This window comes from Anser cygnoides, chromosome Z (assembly GCF_040182565.1).
Source record: "Anser cygnoides isolate HZ-2024a breed goose chromosome Z, Taihu_goose_T2T_genome, whole genome shotgun sequence".
Classification (NCBI taxonomy): domain Eukaryota; kingdom Metazoa; phylum Chordata; class Aves; order Anseriformes; family Anatidae; genus Anser; species Anser cygnoides.
The window spans coordinates 77,024,650-77,045,024 of record NC_089912.1 but is presented as its reverse complement, the minus strand read 5'-3'; the positions used below and the strand labels follow the sequence as shown (position 1 = coordinate 77,045,024).

Here is a 20,375-nt window from a genome sequence, read left to right as displayed (position 1 = left end):
TTTTTTCTGAACTGCAAGTCATGAACAAATTGCAACTGGGAACACTGAGACATGGTATTTCCAAAACAAAACAGAGCCAGCACTCAAAATGCCCATGGCTGAATGATCCAGGTTGTGGATTAACTGTGCCACAGATGAAGAAACACAGTGCAGAGCCAAGATCAGGTTGGAAAGACTGACTAGCTCAGATTCAGTGGCATGCAAATGCAGTTATGACACTTTCAGGCATAACTTGAGTCTAGCAGCAGGTTAGCAGTTCCCACATACGCAGAGTCTTGCCAGCCTCAAATAGCCATGTGCAGTGTCAACACTGTGATCCTGGTATTGGCAAGCACAGCAGCTCAACAAAGTCAGCTCAGGCTTCCTGCCAGGCCTGTTGGAGTCAGGCTGGCTCTTACATGGTATTTGGGTGTCTACACCATCCTCCTGAGTACACTGTGTTCTCTGAGCATTTATTACTTCCAGTGAACAACTGAAGCACGTTGGCTCTGTGCATAGGAGCAACTTCCCGCACCTGAGCCTCCCCAGCTCTCACATCAGGGGCAGGCAAAGCAGACACACACCCAGGTGGCCTGGCACAAGCTAGCCCAGCCTGGCAACATCCATGTTATCCTCACGCGTAAGTTAACTCTTCTGTTTCTTCTGGTCCCCAGAATAATTCAGGCTAACTGTTTGTTCAGACACCCTAACCCTTCCCCCCAGATAAGGTACTGCAGAGCTAAATACAAGCTGCTTATAGCTCTGGCAACTGTTCAGTGCAACAAAATTATGAAACTTGTAAGAACAACAACAACGGGAAAACCACGAAGTAATTATGATTCCAGAGAAGTCTTCCCAAGAGAACAGCAAAGTCTAACAAAACAACAGAAAAACCCAAGTGGTTTTAAACTGGAGCTTCCCAAATTTATGACAGGGATTTAATAACATCGTATTTGCAATAGTGGGGAGCCAAACACAACTGCAGGAATTCCCTGTCAGTCTCATGTTTCTGACTTAAAAGTAAAAAGGATCTCACCAACAATGAAGCCCTGCCCAGTTGTTTGACATTTCAGGAAATGATTGTAAATGGCCTTGAATACTAATCCAAAAAATTTCCCAGAGTAACAAGTAAGAAAACCTACTTATAGCAGCATCACCTTACCAGGCATTCCAGTAAGCGAGCAGGACGAGCAATAACTATTAGGATTTTTCGGACCAGTTGCTTAATATATGCCAGTTCTCCACTCTCCGATCGCTCCTGTGCCTAAAAATTGAACATAAAAGGAAAAATAAAACAAAACTTATTCAATGCACAACTTGTAAATATAATTGCTGGTTTTGAAGCATGTACTTTAGACAAATTGTAAATCATTATCAAGATACCAGCAGCAATGGTAATAATAGCAACACTGTAATTTCAAACTGAAGTAATACAATTTGTACAATCCTATCCCTGCAACAATGAAGTAAAAGTGCCTAAAAATGACATATCTGCATTTTTTAATTATATACTTACTGTTATCAGTTTCACAAAAGGAAATACAATTCAATACATCATCCATCTACCTATACGTACTTTTGTACAAATAGTTAAGTTTTAGTTAACAGTTTTAGGATGAGATGAAAACAAAAACAAAACAGGAGGCTACACCACTTCCTGGATAGAGAGGCCACACACAGGTACGTGCAAAAGGAAGGCAATTTAAACTCGAGTTCTGTGAAGGTGATGACAAAAAAAAGAATGCTATAGAAAAAACAGTTCTGAAAGGTTTGAAAAGATTTGCAAAATGGTTCTCTTAAACTTTTATCTCTAAGAAGAAAAGGTATAATGTGAGGATGCTAACAAATGCAAAGAAGCCATATGACTAAAACATACCAATAGCCTTTCAAACATCACCCAAGTATTTCTTTGTTCTTAACAGTATAAACTGAAGTTTTCCTCATCTCTTTCTTATTCAAAATCACAAAAGGAATTGAAAGAAAACTAAGAATCTAACATTTTGAAAATGATTAATACAGCAACTAAATACTTTTCATATAAAACATGTTGTATTTTTGTAATTAAAAATCCTACAAAAAATGAAGCCACATGCTGCTCTCAACATAAGCGCTATCATTTAAAAACATACCAAATATTTGAAAAAAGATAATCTGTAAAGCTTAAAAAAGAAAACAAGAAAAAAGGCACAAACATCATCTAGCACTCTGCAACGGATTTTAGAAGAACCTTAATTGGCACAAGCATTTGTATTCTGCACACTACCAATCAATTCCAAAGAGAACTCTTTTGTAAACAAAATGTCTGCCTGTTTTAATCACCAGAAAAAATTAAAGCAACTTTGTACAGTTTTGCGAACACTCAGGTGTGTATGTGAACAAAGACTTAATAAATATTACATTAAAGAAGGATGAAGCAGGAAAGCATTCAGATCCACTTAGCCTCTTGATCTTAGACCTATAAAAATCTCAACTGAACCAAACTGCTCAAATATCGAAGGAGCCTTCCCCAGCTTATGCAAAATAATCACAATGTGCCAACTAGCAGTAGGAAGCACAGCTTTCTCCTGAAAGTCACAGCTGGGAATTGATAACAAATACGTCGCGTGAATCCAAAGCACAACTGAGTGCCCACAGCTGAGTTAAGCAAAGCAGAAAATTTTCCTTTCATCATATTACACTATTGACAGATACCATTTGCACTTACTCAAAAGGTGAGCCTTAACATTTTAAGGCATTATATCTTTGCAAAGCAGAAAATTTTAACATAATATAGAATTTGCATGATAGTACATGACAAAATGAGTGTTTTGTTGTTGTTTTTTTTAACACCTATACACTGCTTTATATACAGCTTGGAGAATAACTGGAGGGTTTTTTGTTACTGTTTTTAAATGAATGTGCCAACTTGTACTCTAAACTTTACTTGCTGTGCAGCCATTTTAAGGGATATACTGTTTACACATACAGTTCAGTGCATCTTAGCTTTTAAGACGTGTTTCTTTGTATTTTGACATTATCACTACCATAACATAATTCCTAGTGAGATATCTCTAGCCAACTTGCCAACTCTGCCTGCACTTTGGCATCATAAAAAATTTATTTCTCAAGAAGGTCACTAGTTCAAACTCTCTTTTGACTAGTAAGCAAGCTCTTATTTCCTTGCTCAAAGAGTAGAGTTTCAATAATGCAGAAATACTTCACTGATGTCTTAAATTTTGCATTGCTTTATGGGAAGGTTCAAAATATAGTAGTTGTAGAAATCAGTAAAATACATATATTCACTGAAAAGAAGACAATAAAATACAGCACAAAAAAAAAATTAACCAAAAGCTTTAGTAACTGCTCCTGCATTTAAAAGAAAACAGAAGAAAAGACCAGGAAAAAAAATAAATTAACACAGGCATAACATCTTAATATCTCAGTGGGAAAATTTCAAGTCTATCAAATCTGCTGGTCTATCACATTAACTTTGGTTTATAATGTACTATCAAGTCCTATACAAACAACAATTACAGCACTCAGCATATTCATTTGTTCTGAAAATGATACATCTATAAAACATGCTGACATACAGCATCGCATATTTCTTTAGCAAGTTTCATGTTTTTCTTAATACATTTAGCTGACTATTCTATGGAAGTTTCAATGCTTTTAGAACTGACAATTTCTGTTAATAAACAGTTTAATTATGAAAGAAATAAATATTTAAATAATTAAATAGCCAAATAACCTCCACGTAACACAAACATAAAGGTTGCTGTCTCCTTTGTCAACACAGCAGGCAATTAGTAGGGCTGATAAAGTAGAAAGAGTACGTTTCCTCATTTATCCACAGTAAATGATACAGCAAGCCTCCTCATTTAGGGCTTATTCACACACTTCTGTAAGCAATTTATAACTTGCACTGCATCAGAAAATGTTGTTGTTTCTGAAACTTTACAACCTACTTATCCCAGACTACAGTAGGATGCCTTTTGGTCCTTGTTGTGGTCATTATGTAGACTAAAACTGCCATGAACACCGACAATTATTTGAGTGCAACAGTCAATAGTTTCAAGACAGCAACTCTTAGGCAAACATATTTAAACTACTTTTCTACCAAATATAACAGCATTCTCATGGCTCATACCTCCTGTAGCAATTTGTCTAATTTCTGCTGTAATTCAAGGAAGTATCGTGACGTGATGAGGCCCTGGTGGGATTTATCCAAACAATCTCGAGCCAGTTCTGTGATCTGATGGTGGGTAAAACTGAGCACTCCATCTGCCAGGGGAAGGACGTTTTCTGGAGAATGATTTGTTATAATGTCCTGAAGCCTTTCCTCCATCTGAGCTGTGGCCTATATACAAATACATACACGATACATTATATCAGCATTACAACCTCAAAGCTTACTTCTGGTTTTACAACGTTTCTAGAGTGCCTAAGAAATTACCTACACAAAATACGTGAAATGACTGAAGCAAAAAAAGCAAGCAAATAGACAAAATGTCAGATGACATTTCCCCAGTTATCAGTTCGGAAAAGCAATCGCCTTACGGGTCTATTATGCAAATCCTACCTTCCGTCTGCTGAAGTCATAAACACTGATCTTATATTGCTCACTAAAATAATTAGTTAACATTCATGACTGTAAAAATAAGTCCAAATCAAAATAAAAGCAATGAGAACTCATGAATGTCTTTGGCTGTTTTGTATAAACTGTAGGTGCTACAGACCAGAATATCTCCTTTCCTTTTGTACAGGTTATACCGCAAAATTGTTCAAAGTTTTGAAACTTTGAGTTCAGAGTTTGAAAGCCCATTAAATGATTACAAAATTCACAGGCTCACAGGTCCTGTTAGATGTGTCTGCAGGTTGCTAGATGTGCTTGCTTTATAGATCCAACTGACTGTTTCTCATAGTTGCATATGCTTAAAAAAAATAGATATTGCAGTATTTTTCTTTTTAAAAAGGAAACCCACACCTCTTAATTCGTACATTACCCAGTGAAATGAGCAGATCATTTCACACTACTGATTGCTGCTCAATCCCTCTACAAATATCTTCATACTTCCATAAAGAAATTTATGTGAAGAAAAATTAAGACTTTTTTTCCTACTTGTAGGCATTTTTTGAGTGATATCAGCTTAACCTTATTTTATTTGCCAAGAATCATCAAAATTCTATGAGAAACTGAGAGCACAGTGCACCTTGCAATGTGCCTGCACCAAAGAACTCATTTTTGTCTCAGATCTCTGCACAAGACAGCAACATTTCCTGATTTGGTATCTGAGTCAAACTCTCACAACTATGTACTGATCTTTACCTTTTAAGTAAGCGTATAACAAGGTTTTGCAAAAAGGGAGAAATGGCACTGAAGAAAGAAATTTGCAGGTGTACCAGCAGACTCTGTACAAGACTGAGCCGCAGAAACAGTTTCAGTTTACTTATTCAGTATACATTAACCCCAAGTACACAGCATCTATTGAAAATGAACATATTGTTTCTTTCCAACCTGCAGAATGTATTACTAGCATGATTAATTTCAAAACCAGTTCAGCAGCTTTGTCAAATGAATGTCCAGTTCTTCTCAGCAGGGATTTTCTTTATTGTGATTTTATCTTTCTAATAAGAGGTTGGTGATGCTTTATGAAAGCCATTACAGCCTTGGATCATTAGTTCCCATAACAAAAACACCATTTACTTAAAACCTATGTTGCCTATCAATTTAGATATTGCATATCTTAAATATAATTCATTACCTTTGGGAACCTTTCTTTGTAGACATGGTTCATCATAATTATTTCATTGTCACAGCAGGCAGGAGAACGTCCAGGGCTGCAAGCAAAGCAAATTATCTCTTTAAACTTGTCTCAGCATGAGCTAGAATTAGTACTTATATTTCTGCATAGCTTATTTGCACCAAAAAGTCAGCACATGCTTCACTAGACAGGTACGTCCTCTAATCAGTGGCACGCTTGGTTCCTTTCTGCTATTTGTGACCATGCCTTAAAAAATAGTTAATGTATTTGACACATAACTGTCAAGGATGTTATTTTCTTAGTTTATAACTACAGTTTGGTATACATGCAGCTTTGCAACACTCGTGACATTACTTTTTTCTTCCTCAGAAGGGCAACAGAGATATATATTTAAGAGCTTATTATATGTATGACTACACCCACCCCTTTGAAGGTTACATACAATTAAAACAGCAAGACCTGACCAAGACCTCTATTATCTGCAAGTGAAAATGTTGAGAAGTTCTTTTGTTTTTTTTTAATCTATTTTTAAATTAGAAAATAGAAGAAAAATCAAAACAATTATCTCCAATCTGACTTCCTACAAATAATGCCGCACATAGGCATAGGTTCCATCAATGCCCGAGACACTGTGCCTGGAAAAAAACAAAGCATGAGACTTGCAGTAAAACCATCCATAAAAGGTACCCACAGCCTTTGCTAACCCAGGAAACTCCTTCGTACTATCAAGAGCCTCATTCTTGGCTATCATTTCCTTTAAAAATCTCCACCTGACTTTCCTGGGCTGGGAACACCAGCCCACCCAAGTATGGTATAAAACATGTGGAATAAGACTCCACAAAAGCAATGCCCTCCTAAAGGACTGTCTTTATCGCAACGTATACGTTAGGGCTTCTTATACACATACATAAGAATTTCTTGCAAGAGCAAAACAAGTGAGTTTCAGCGATCTAAAAGGGCAAAATTGAACACACACAAAAAAAAAACAATCTTCGATGAAACACCTTATGCAAATGACCACCATAAAGGAAACTGGCCTACTCTTTGGGAAACAAGAAAACGAAGTTCATCTTGGTTAAAGAAAACAAATGAATACATTCCCCCCAACTCCCTGCCCATTTCTTCACTGCATTTCTTTCCAGACACTCCATGAATATGAATACATTTCAAATTATTTTGCAACAAAAGACTATATTCTCTAGAGTTTCAACTCTAGAATAGTAGTTAGATCAGCACGGACTAGCTCAGCAAGACATTTCATACAGGTTAGTTGCCTCCTTTAAGACCCAGATTACACTTCTAAATGCAGAATTAAGTGATGATCAAAACCAGGGGGTAACAATTAAAAAGGATTATTAATAGTTCAGGCACAGATTCTTACTTCTTGTATTATACTTAAGCAATTTTGAAAATAGTGAATGCTCCCAATGCACAAAACCATGACGTTTAGAAATTTAGATTCAGCCCCTCTTACTAGACGGAGGAACTCACCTGAGACTTCTGGAGCGCGGACGCATTGCAGTGGTCCTGCACCTGTTATCACTCGCAATGCTTTCAGTGGTACAGAAATGTTTAGATAAAAAATGTAGTTCATCAGGTGTTGGTTGGTATGGTAACTGGTGCAGCTTTTCTTGGGACGAACAGGATGACTACAAGAGCAGAACAGAACACAAGCTTCTATCAGAGTGAAAAAGCATTTTCAAGATTATGTTCACAGCTCATGAATGAAGCCATTTAATATAAAAACTAGTTACTGTTTCCAACGTTTAGCTATCAAATTAAAGAAGAAAAATAATTAGTCTCAACTTAATGAGCTAAATACAGGGTATAAAAACAACTTCAGTTTCGGAAGAAAGCTGTTGCATTTCAGAAGTTCACATTTCCTCTGTCTAAGGCAAAGAAGACATCTGGCATCAGTAATACGCACCAATATTTAAAAGAATATTTAAAACTGAGTCTGCTGAAAATTAATTATTTACATAAGACAGAATGATAGCTGCAGAGTACAACTTATTGCCACCATACATATTTCAATTCCACATACAGAAGTTATTTCATTATCCAAATTTAAGCTATTAATGAAGTTTTGAAAAAAAAAAGTTATATGTAATCTAAATTCTCGTAGAAAAAAATCATATGCTATTTTCTCCTAAAAGCTGTACATTTAAAATGACATGAAAGAACTTAATGCCTTTATCAAGATAGTTTCTATGGCTGATGGAAATGAAAAGGATTATATTTAAACCACCCATTTCATTTAAAAATGGAAGATATAGACAGTTATGAGATTGAAATTGTTACTACAATAACTAGCCTTGCAAAACTGTGTGTAAAGCCCCCCTATATAACACAGTGCTGCCTTTTATGCAGCACGGCTGGCTACTTAAGCCACATCAAATGTTTAGCAGAAGAACTTTGAAACTACTTTGCTCAGCTTGGATTTGATGTCTTTGTGAAGAATGTGTCCATGGGTCAATGCATTAACAACCAGCCTTGCTAGCCTGGACTATTACTATAGACGCTGTAGTGTTTCTGGTCCCAAAGGTGGTTTCCAAGATAGCTCAGTTTACAGGTATCGTTGTATGGCTCTACAAAGCTACTCGGTACCAGTCCCTTTATTTTATCTGTGGAGGGGAAGAAGTCCAAAAACTTTTCTTTCTTTCTGGAGCTCTTCAGTCCTCAGCTGACTTTTTCAACAAAATGAGATTCTTCTAAATAACAATCTTCATGTGCAAATTATTGTACTTATTTGTCTTGTCATATGGGACATCAAGACCCCTGCCTGGCTGCTTTTTTATCAGAGACCAGTACAGTAAAAACATCTTTGCTATGTTATCCCAAGTGAAAGAAAACAGTAAACTTTCATACTGTACAGATGTTCCCATGCACTGCTAAGGTCAGCAGGTAATATCCAAGCTGTTAAGCACAGAAATGAGTCAGTCTTCCTAATTCCCTAGCAACTTGTATAGCGAAAGCTGAATATATCCTAATTTTAGGAACTGAAGAAAACAGTTATCACACTAGATCTCATGAAATCATCCCCTGAAATAAAAAAAAAAAAAAAAAAGAAGAAGAAAAGACACTGCTCAGAGAGGTTTACTTTCACTGGACTGGTCTACACGGGAAGGTTTCATCACGTCAGAACAAGTTAAAGTTAACAAGACTGCATTACCTTGGCTTTGCTGCAGACTAGGAAGCATATACACCAAGAATGTACTGCAGTTCACTTGATGAGTAGTAACTTGCCAAGCCATAGTAACTCATTTATGCATTTCAGCTGCAGCACAACACTATGCATAATTCAGCGCATAGCACTAAATATATTCCTTCCTATCTCACACTAAGGCAACTAGTTGCAGTTAACCTCACGGTTAATCCTAGAGCCACTATCGTTAAGTTAAATAATACTCTAGTATAGTAAAATTTCCCAATAAGGACTGTCACATATACCTATTTCTATAAAATCAATCTGTATCTCTTGAACTTCAGGGGATTCTGGGAACATCAGGAAGACAATAATCTTCCTCATGTTTTCCACACTTAAAATGTCACAGAATCTACATCCAACAGGATTAAAGTGGAAAATACTTCTTTTGCTAAGGACTCTCAGTTGCATCAGGATCATCACAGGTCCAGAGCACATTTTCTTGGAGGTCTGAATTGCGACCTCTGAACAGATCCGAGCTCTCATAGCAAAACTCTTAACTCCCATCCCCCACAAAAAAAATAAAAAATATAAAAAATAGCTCTCTTGGCATTCTAGAATAGCTGCTTCAAAAGCTACATAGCATTTAACATATATACACAAGCACAGCGCACCAAGGCAAAGCAAACTGTTCTTCAGAGAAAGACAGATCTGCAGCCAATACCAGTTTATGTAACTGCAAAAATGAATTTCCAGATCTCCCTAGCCTATCTTCACATATCCAAATAATTTTCTAACAGGCTACTGGCAAAAACATGCAACCAAATTTTCTCTTGCTTTATCCTCTTTATAGTCTCTTTCTCTTAAAAGAGGCATAATCATCTTGACTGCATGTTTTAGCTGGAAAGATCTGATCCAACTTTGTTTCTTGGAGTATGACACAGCAATAGTTTATTTTCAACTGAACAATCCTCACAGGAGATATTTTCATTTACTTTCATCTTGGTTTAGAGAACTGGAATATGAAACTCATGAACTTCCATTAAATTGATAATTCCATCAATCTCTTCACTTCCACCATAAAACAAAACAAAACAACAACAAAACAGGTTAACAGGAAATGGTTTGCTGCATTCATCTGAGCGTAATCACGATATGATTACTTATACGACCCTTCTGTTCCTGCTTTGACTTTTAGTTGCTTGCAAAGATCAAAGCTGTCATCTATTGTGATGTGTAAAAAACATTTCTGGTCTCCAGTTAATAAATCTCCAGATTAATGTGAATCTTATTCATCCTGCACTGAAAATAAACTGTTTTGTATATACTCTTGAGACTACTGTTTCTGAAGTGGTCTCTCATCGTCTTTATGAATTTGTAAAAATATAGAGAATGAGGCTGCACATGGCTAGCTGTTTCAGATTCTGAAAAAGTACATGAAACCAATTAAATGGGCAGATTTCCAGTTTCATTTTCTGATTCAAATATGTCATCCAGTGGGATTTGGCCAACTTCCTTTCAGTGGTTTGTGGGGACAGGACAAGGGGTAATGGCCAAAAAATGGAGCACAGGAAGTTCCGCACCAACATGCGAAAGAACTTCTTCACGGTGAGGGTGACGGAGCACTGGGACAGGCTGCCCAGGGAGGTTGTGGAGTCTCCTTCTCCAGAGATATTCAAGGCCCGTCTGGACGACTACCTGGGCAGCCTGCTCTAAGGAACCTGCTTTAGCAGGGGGGTTGGACCCGATGATCTCTTGAGGTCCCTTCCAACTCCTTCAATTCTGTGATTCTGTGATCCAGTGGGTAAAAAATGAAAAGCAAGGAAATAATAAAATAATAAAAATAAATAAATAAATAATAATAAAAATAAATATAAATATAAATAAATAATAAATAAAATAAATAATAATAAAATAAAATAATAAATAAATAAATAAATAAAAATAATAGAAATAATAAAAAAAGGATATCAATTCTATACTGCTTCTTTCTTCAACAAAATCCAAACTTTTTAATTTGAAAATATTTACTTCCACAAATCAGAAACAGTTAAATGCTACACAAAGCATCTAGTTCAGTATTTATAAGATGTTTTCATGTCAAAGAATATAAAGACAGAACTCAAAAACAATCACAAAGGTTAAGATATTTAACTCCATAAATGAGTGATTTTTTTTCCAAAAGAAATGAGAACATGATGTAAAAGTTGTTCCATGTTCCAGCACATCCATATAGTAAACTTAATACAGAGTAATGAAAGCAGAAAAAAAATGGACCTACCATTTTAAAATTGCAGCTATCAAGGAAAAAAACTATGCCCGTCGATGGAAAATTAAAACTGTTTTTATGCGTTTCTAACACAGCTTTTCATTTCCTCTGTAGCATAAGCCTGTTACTTTTAACAATGATGGAGTTGCTATAGCAATTACTTATTATCTGACAACCCCTTTTACGTCAATATATTTTAAGTGAAGAACACAGCATATTTGTTTTAGTTCCAAGAAGAGGTGTACGAGTGAGCATTATGGGAAGTGCTTAAGGACTTAATGTGAAATAAAGCAATTTCTTTGGCAAAGCCATGATCTATACAGGTCTGAGGTCAAAAATCAGGGCTGCTGAGGAGCAGTTCATAAAATATATAAAATCCCCCAACCTGGCTTAAAGATTGTAAGAAACAGAAATGACTCAATTTTCCAGCGCTTTTGTGGACAAAAATAAAATAGAGTTGATCATAGTATAAAATGGTCAAGTTTTACCAATGTACAGGGTGTAGAATTCCACTACTTCACAAGAGAAACAGAACGTATCCAAGAGAAGAGAAGGCTTACTTAAACTCTGACAGAAACGTTTAAAAAAAAAAAAACAGGAAAAAAAAAAATCAGGTGTCCAGTAATATTTACCACCCATAAAACAGTACTTTCTGTAACAGTGCAATGCTATAGGTACAAACCAAGGCTAACGATACAAAATTACCCTTTTTCAAAGAATCATAGTTGGATCTGCAAGGACCAGGCCCTTTATTGCGGGAGACGTAACCAAACAGCCCACTATTTGCCATTTCCAAAGCAGCCTTCCTCCCCAGTCGCATCTTTCCAGTCTCAGGTGTGATTATCACTAAAGATAGCTTAGTTCCAGGTTGTAAGACGACTCAGTGCTTCCTCTGCAGTACAGACAAGTTTGTCATGTGCAGAAGTACAAATTCATACTTCTCTCACCTAACCTTATTATTGGAGCACAATTACATGCACTGCCATGGTGCACTTCAGAAGTTAGACAGTGCACACAAAATGGGGCTGGGTGTGATAGGAGATCACATCAGAAGGACTGATCTAACATGCAAAAACTAACAACATAAACTGCCGTATTTATCCTATTATGCATTCTAAGGAATTCTTCTGTTCTAATTATAGCCATCTAGAAAGCTAAATATCTCATCTAATATCATGCACTAACATCTGACTATTGCAAATGAAAAAGACAGGCAAATGTGTGATTCATCTAATTTTAAGATAGCAGTCTAGCCTAGGATAGATGAATCATGTTGTAGGGTGGTTTCTGCTAGCAAGTGAGACTCACAAACTCAATACCTAACTTCCGTATGGTTAAAATAAGGCAGTATGTCTTCCCTACTACTGCTATATAGATCAAAAGGAGGCAGTTAAATACTGCTTCCCGTACAGAGAAAGAAGATCTGTAAAAGCAAAGCACCAGTTACCTCAAGTTCTTCTTCTGTATCAGTGAAGCAGTTTTATATCCCATATTAATTCAAAGTATACAACAAGTAGACAAAGTAAACAAAGAACACAAAACCCTACATTGCCTTTTCTTTAAAAAAAAAAAAAGAAAAAGAAAAAGAAAAACAAGGAACCTTTGCTACAGTTAAGAAGATAGGGCACGTAATAGTATACTATTCTGGATACTTACAGAAACAGTTGAGCTGGGTGTGTTTGTACCATAGCCAGAAGAAGGAAGGGAGGCCAAAGACCAGCGGCGACCATCAGTCCTGTTGTGAAACTCAGTTTAGTCAAACGAACACTGCAGTACCCTAACACAGAAACATCTGCAAAAGTGTTATTGTGGAAAACTGCATTCCAAAAGCATGATATAAACAAGGTTTTTAATAGAAGTAAACTTTCACATCAGACCACAATAAACAAACATTCAACAAGGATGATTTGGGCTTACAGACTTTTTAGGGCATTTTTCTAGTCAAAATCCGTGAGATGAAATAACTAGAAAGTGAATGAACAGACTGACAGAACTGATCTCTCACTAATATGCATAAAAATTGAACACATGGAGTCTTCATGACTCTCAGGTTCATCAAACGAAAATTAATGTGAAGCAAATTAAAAACCTGTGAACAAACCAACTGTGATGCTCTGAACTATAAAATAACCGATATAGTTTGCTTGAAACATAAGGGTAACACTTCTGTAATTGACATCAGTACAGGATACCAGCAAACTAACAAGCTAATATAAAATAACTAGAAAGAATGATCAGATAAACTTTTTTTTTTCAAAATCAAATGTAGATCAGGAAAAAAAAACAGCAAAAATCACGCTTACTCAGGAAAAGAAAAAAAGAATCATAACCAAAGCCAATTTCTATTCTTCACAGCTTCAGGTGAGCTACACACAGACAACATGGAGCTTAAACATTCAAAAAGACAAGCCAAAAAGCAATGATGAGGCTGGTGTTTGAATTTCCGAGGAGGTAAAGTTTACCTGTCACTTCGATGCCCATGACTGGAGTACAATTGTATCAAATATGTTTAAAAAAAATAAAAAAATACATACATAAATAACAAAACAGGAGTAGTTTTTTATTAGCACACAATTTTATATTAGGGGAGAGTTCACAGGCGAACTGAGGCTCTGTTTTACAGCCAGTAAAAAGAACACCTTTCAAGACTGATCTGCACAAAAAAAAAAAATAAAAAATTCCCAAAGTAGAACTAAAGTCATAATGAATCAGGAACCTTCAACCTCTTGCTGCAACTTCCCTGCATGGAACTTATCCTGCATGGTAACTGTCTGAAAACACTGATCATGAACCTTGAACCTCTTGATCCAATTTCCCTACCTTTCAAGGTAACTGTCTAAAAACATCCTTCCCTCTCTCCACTCCAGCAGCTTATTTCCTACTCCCATTTATCCACAAGCTACAACCCAAATTTTGAAGAGACAGAGCATATGAAAAGAGGTAAAGTATTGTATCTAACATATTGTCAATTATAAATGACAGTATATAATTTAACTGTGCAAATTATTAGAGAACATGTGGTAGAGGGACAAGTGACTGCATCAAAGACTGAACTCTGGAAAAAACTTCCTCCTCGTCCACAATTTTGTTTTTAATTCATTAATTCTCCTCCCCTTCCCCATTACGAATGAACAACAACCAGGCTAACAAACTATTATAAAAATACTTTTCATTTTGACTCAGCTGCACAAGCAAGGTGTATTCATAGTTGAAAGACAAAGTACTTGCAATTTATTTAAAATGGCTTAGACCCACATATTCCACACCTGTGAGACAGAATATATATCCTCACTGAATGACTTCTATATAGAACAGAACTCCTGCATCATACAGCAGTTCTCACTCAGAAGGGCCACTGAAGATGGAGATGGTTATCACAGAAGGTATCCAAGAAACAAAGGAGGAAGAATAGGAGGATTTTTGAATTGGGAAGAAGCAAGAAAAGGTTAGTAAGCATCTACAGCATTTTCCCCCAGACCCTGATACACCACTTGTCCCTGGACCATACTGCAGTCCTACCCAGTTCACAGAAGCTCTAGAAAGCAGGATCCACCAGCTCACACATGCTGTACTCATGTGTATTGGCAGAAGATGCCTAAGTTGCAGATACAAGTAGTGCAAGCTACTCCCCTGCATCACCCACCAGTTCTGGGCAGAGGAAATTGACACTTCTGACTGTTGCAGAGTGGCCTGGGGAGTTCTGCCTCCATCCCCACCACACACAGGTTATATGGAAATAACCACAATACACACAGCAAACTGAAAAACTCTTATATCAGCACTGTTTCAAATTAAGTGTTATCAAGCATTTGTGCTATAAACACACAAGAAAGTGTCCACGGAACTGGTATAAATAAGTTTCTTTGAATCTCACCAAAAGGGTGAAGTATTTTGAAATCACAGAAACTTCTTGTGTTAATACTCCTTTAAATGAAAGATTTAAAACTTTTCATTTGGAAACTAGTATCTGTACAATACTCTAAAAATGGTCAAAATCAAACTGAAGCACTGATAGATGAATTCATTTTTCCTCCTGAATTTTAAGGTTCAGAGAAAGATGATTACTTGAACATTTTGTTGATTATGAGTGTGAAAGGAAAAATACATCCTGCCTGCTGTATTTCTACATAATGCTCAGTCTTTCACATCTGTTTTTTCCATTATAAGCTATTTCAGGATTTAATGAATCTTTCTAAAAATATGTTCACAAACAAATGTAATCTATGAACACACATCTTTCCTTTTTTTAAGAAAAAGATACTATCAAGAGGAAGTAGATTCAAAAGAAATACTTCAAGGATTAAAAAAGTAACATGATATCCTGTCAGAAAGATTGACATGATCTATTATTGCAGACAAGTTTGTTTCAAGTAAGAGTTAAAGGAACACTTGTGTAAAGCTTTCTCCCCTTTCCAGGTTTCAAAAAACGTTTAGCCATTTTTTCACAAGTACGTTTGAGAGCTTGTGTGTGCAGCTTTAATGAACTCCCAAAATAAAGGCAGTAAAGCTACAGCAGCAAGTGCTATCTCACTGCAAATGCAGCAGTTACATACCTGGCATTGTTTAATGACAAAAAATGCCACAGGACTCCGATTTCTTTTTTTGTGTCTATACTCTTGGGTCAAAATATAAACTCTACCTACCCTCTCAGGCTTAGAGTTAATGAACATATTATTTGAGGTAGGCTGACAAGGTGTTAAGTGATACGGAACCATAGTGGCACAAATAGGCAGTCTCCCATGACACATAATCAACTTAAGTTATGGTTCATTTAATAGTAATTTACTTCATAGATCACTTCAAATTCACTTTAGGTCTTCAAAAATTCTAACATTAATTAATCCTCACAACACTCCTATGACAGAGCTGACTGTCTCAGTTGTTCAGATAGCGAAACAGGTCAAGGTCAGATATTAAATGTACAGTGACGATGCTGCTACCAGTGAAACCCGGCCCTGAACTCATGAATTTCTATTTCATTTTCTCTAAGATACAGTTCTTGCATGCCATGCACTTCTTACACTGTTAAGAAAAAAATAAGAAAAATATGGATGTAGGTTATAATTTCTCCGAACCCAAATGGATGAGGAAATCTCTCTATTTTCACACAGTGTACATCTATTTAAAAGCCATTAATATGATGTATATATTTAAAAATGTATGATGCCACTGTATCTATCATCCAGCACAATTTTGTTGCAAATCAGGTTTAAAAGAGGTTATTTAACAGAGATAACACTTGTCATTCTGAGTGATAGACTTGACAGATACAGCTATGTATTTCCAATCATCTTTTAATATCTGGGTCCAACAACATTTCCTCTCTGCGAAATGCATGATGTGTACTAAAAACAAACTCTTACCTTCGTGCAAAAGAAAAGTGGGCTGAGGCACTGGGAGAGAAATTCCTAGGGCTATCTTGAGGACTGTTTCCTGTTGGAAGGGGGAATACACAAATAAATACATATTAGAAAAAAGAAAATACATTTCAGACATGCTAACACTAGCATTTCCAGGCAGGTTAAAAACTAATTTCTGAGTTTCTCCTCTTGAGGACACTGAAAAAAATGAAATACAATTTTATTTGACGTGAGATTTCATTTAGCATTTGACTTTTGGTTACTGAATTTTCTAACTCATAGGAAACACTCCATTCAACCTGAGAAAGTACAAAATTTTGGTTTGAAAGAAATACATTTTCAATCACGGAAACAAAGTGTTTCTTAATCACATGTATTTGAAAGATAGCAAAATCATTATTAGCATGATTAAGCCCTTACTCAAAGTCTCTACAGCATTTTCACAAGAGCTTTATTGTGAATTTTTCATTTTTCAGTTTTTTTTCCTAGCTCCTAACCCCACATAAGCAGGCAGAACACACTTAATAATTTTTTTCCCTTTACTTTTGTGAGACCATGGCACAAAATTTGACTACAAGTATGTGAGAAGAAGTGACTGTACACTGTGACCAAGCTGCAATTTTATGACGGTTACTTCTTCATATTACAGTACTCAACCTCCTTCTGACCAATGAAAGTGTGGAAAGAAGGTGAGTGGTGAGAGGTGTTCCAGTCACCTTGACTCCTCAACATATGTAACTAGAGAAAAGACAGTATATAAAAAAGAAATAAGAATGACACCCAAAAAATAAAAATCACCTCAAAAGCTAAAAAGATAAGTTTTAAAGTAGTGCCAGAATACAGCTAAATCTATCCTTCCTAAAATAAAGGACAGATTGCAACATCAACATATTAAAGCAGTGCATTTGTTGCAGTATTTTTATTTTTGACATAAATGAGACTGCAACGTTAAGAAATAGATAAAAAAGCTTCTGCACATCCAGTTAGAATCATTATTTAGTTTCTGAGAAGAAAATTACTACCTACATGTGAAAAGGCTGCTACAACAAATTGAGTACCTAAAACACTTCAAGTGGCCTTGATTTCTACTCAAATTTTTGAATGAGCTTTGAGTTTTTCACAGTTAATGTCCTTAGACACTCAATGACAGAAAGTGTAATCATGAAACCATTAGGTAGTAAACAGAGAACCCCTCCCCCGACTTTTTTTTTTTTTTTTAAATCAGGAGCAGATGCAAAATGTGTTTTTAGCTCTGCTTAGATCATGTCTTTGCATCTGTTCTTAAAGCCCCAGGAGATGAGAATCCCACTTTCACTGGCCAATACCACAGACTTTTTTGTCCGTTTATCTATCACAGAAAAATTACGTCTTTTCAACTTTACCTTCTCCCCCTCAAGACCCTAGCTTCTTCATTACTTTTCAGACACTTCTGAGGGCCTAGATAATTTCAAGGTAGCAAGGATTTTTGTTCCCTGAAGGGATGGGGGGAGACCAGAGGGAATCTAAAGCCACACATATGGCACAGATTTCAATCTTTATTTGGGGGCCAACACAATTTATTCTTGTCCTGCATGAACTGAAAACACCAAATTACTGACAGCAACAGGTCATTTCATTTAACAGCTAACTGGATTTCTTTTGCTGCTGCCAGAGCTTATTTAATAAAGATAAGATTAAAAAAAAAAAAAAGTAACAGTGTGCAGATAAAACATTGTCACAAAGTTTAGCTACTGCACTGGTAAGAATTAGCTGTAACTGGGAGTCCTTTGTGAGCTTAGACAAGAGGGAAAAAAAACAAAGAAGCTACCTTAAACTCTGTCACAGAAGCAGGGACTTAGGCTAAATGTGGTGAGACAAACAGCATTTGACAGGAAATAATCTGACAAATCAGGAGATGGGGGGGGGGGGTGCATCTTAAATTGTTTTCATCTGTTTAGAAGTTATACAGAGTTAAACTTATTTCCTACACATCAACGACATGCCTAACTGTTCACCAGTTAGTTCAGACATAAGCTTATCCTTCACACTGAAGCAAAAAACATCAAAGAATGCAGTAATGTTATAGCTACAACAGTGGGTGGTTCAAGGAGACACAGTGCTGCTACTGCCTGACTAGAGGCAAAGATCACTTCCTCTCAGACAAAATCCAAAGTCAAAGTGTTTTTCAGGAAGAATATTAGATACTGTTAGTAAGAAAATCAGTATGCAAGCAGCATTTCCAAAAGCAAACGAGCTTTTAAAACAACAAGATTGGCAAAGCCATATACATAATACCTGGATATTAAATCCTGCGGGCTTATCTAGACGTCTGAGAACCCAGACAAGACTGAAAACAGAGAATGGAAAATCCAAACCCCAAACAATGGGAGCAACAACTAGTGCTACTAAAGGTTTAAGGTGTGGTGTTCCAGAAAAACAAGAAAGGTTAGAAGCAGAGTCCTATATGTGACCTTCATCCATCATGGCATTCATCCACCCCCAAGTCCATCTGCAAGTCAATACCTGGGAGACTTTCAAATAAAAACCAGTGCCAGTTAATTCTCTGCCCATATGTGCAGTGCTTGCTTATTAGTCAAATCCCGCTGTTCTCTGGGATCTGCTTGCTGCTGTATGTTTAGGCCTAGGGTATCTCTATGCTGCTGAGATTACTGTTGATGTTCCTGACCTGATGAAGTAAACCTGACTGGTGGTCACGCATTAGGCAAGTAATTAACTCAAGTATCCTCTGGGAGAAGTAGCACAATGAATAGGCAATCAACATACCAAAACAATACTTTACCTCATGACAATACACAGGGTGTCTCATTTTGCAAGCAGCTATTGTTAAGAATACTATATCCAGATTAATTAAATTGTGTGATTGTTTTGTAATTAGCTTCAAAAAGTCCTGTGCCTTTGCCAAAGAGGGAAGATGTTTCACATCTTTTAAAAATGCATATGTTACAGGGAATGTGTATTATTAATGTATTTTTAATAGCTGTCTACTTACAAAATAAAGAACTTCTGATGCAATCACTTTCTGTTGGTACTGAGGGAATAACAGATTAATGATTGTTATCACAAATTCCCAATGGATCAGAGACAGCTCCAGTTTGAAGTCTTGGTGTCATTATTTGACAGTCATTTGAAACGAATTACAGTACATCAGCACCACAGCAATACAATGTAACAACAGGTCATATGTTCCTGGTGTCTGTTTACTTGGTGTGAACCCATGCTGTGAAGTGAACAATACACAAGAATCCATGAACAGTTACAGGTCTGAGTTTCATACCCCAGTAAACTGTGCCATTCAGCAGCAGCACGCAGCTGGGCAGCAGCAGCATTCTGAACGCTTCAGCAGGTGTTTCCGCCGAGATCTGCTCAGAGGTGAGGAGCTCAAGCTGTTTCAAAAACTGGATTAATTATGCTTCATGCCAGCAAATGGCCTTCTCCAGTTACAGCAAGGAAGGCATGCAAGCTTCTTAAATCACGCTTGCCAGGGCAAATCTTCTACACATAGACTTTTATGCTAAATAACTTGTTATGGTTAGCAGCTGGCTTGTTCCATCCTGGGTGTCACTGAAGTCTCCTGCCTTGCTTAGAATCACAGAATGGTTTGGGTTGGAAGGGACCATACAGATGAACCTGTAGCATAAAGCTGATTTCTCCTGGAAGTAAGTGAACGCTGGTACTCCATATGCCCAGAGAAGCTGTGGGTGCCCCACCCCTGGAGGTGCTCAAGGCCAGGCTGGATGGGGCTTCGGGCAACCTGGTCTGGTGGGAGTGTCCCTGCCCATGGCAGGGGGGTGGGACTGGGTGGTCTTTAAGGCCCCTTCTAACCATTCTTTGATTTTATGAAATTGACACATCAGATTAAGTTTAAATAATATTAATCT

At 36.7% G+C, this 20,375-nt stretch overlaps 1 protein-coding gene across 14 annotated transcripts in view; it reads right to left on the bottom strand.

Annotated features, from left to right (window-relative positions):
• MAST4 (microtubule associated serine/threonine kinase family member 4) overlaps positions 1-20,375 on the bottom strand; it is a 296,506-nt gene that overhangs the window by 48,173 nt on the left and 227,958 nt on the right. For 11 of the 14 annotated variants that reach the window (XM_048079537.2, XM_048079540.2, XM_048079539.2 and 8 more), the window contains 7 exons: positions 16,501-16,570; positions 13,600-13,620; positions 12,794-12,872; positions 7,215-7,372; positions 5,724-5,799; positions 4,109-4,318; positions 1,142-1,243 (listed from right to left, as the gene is read on the bottom strand). In XM_048079537.2, coding sequence (XP_047935494.2) covers positions 1,142-1,243; positions 4,109-4,318; positions 5,724-5,799; positions 7,215-7,372; positions 12,794-12,872; positions 13,600-13,620; positions 16,501-16,570 — 716 coding nt within the window. The remainder of the gene's footprint in view (positions 1-1,141; positions 1,244-4,108; positions 4,319-5,723; positions 5,800-7,214; positions 7,373-12,793; positions 12,873-13,599; positions 13,621-16,500; positions 16,571-20,375) is intronic. The other 3 variants (XM_048079538.2, XM_048079542.2, XM_066988793.1) reach the window with 1 other exon arrangement.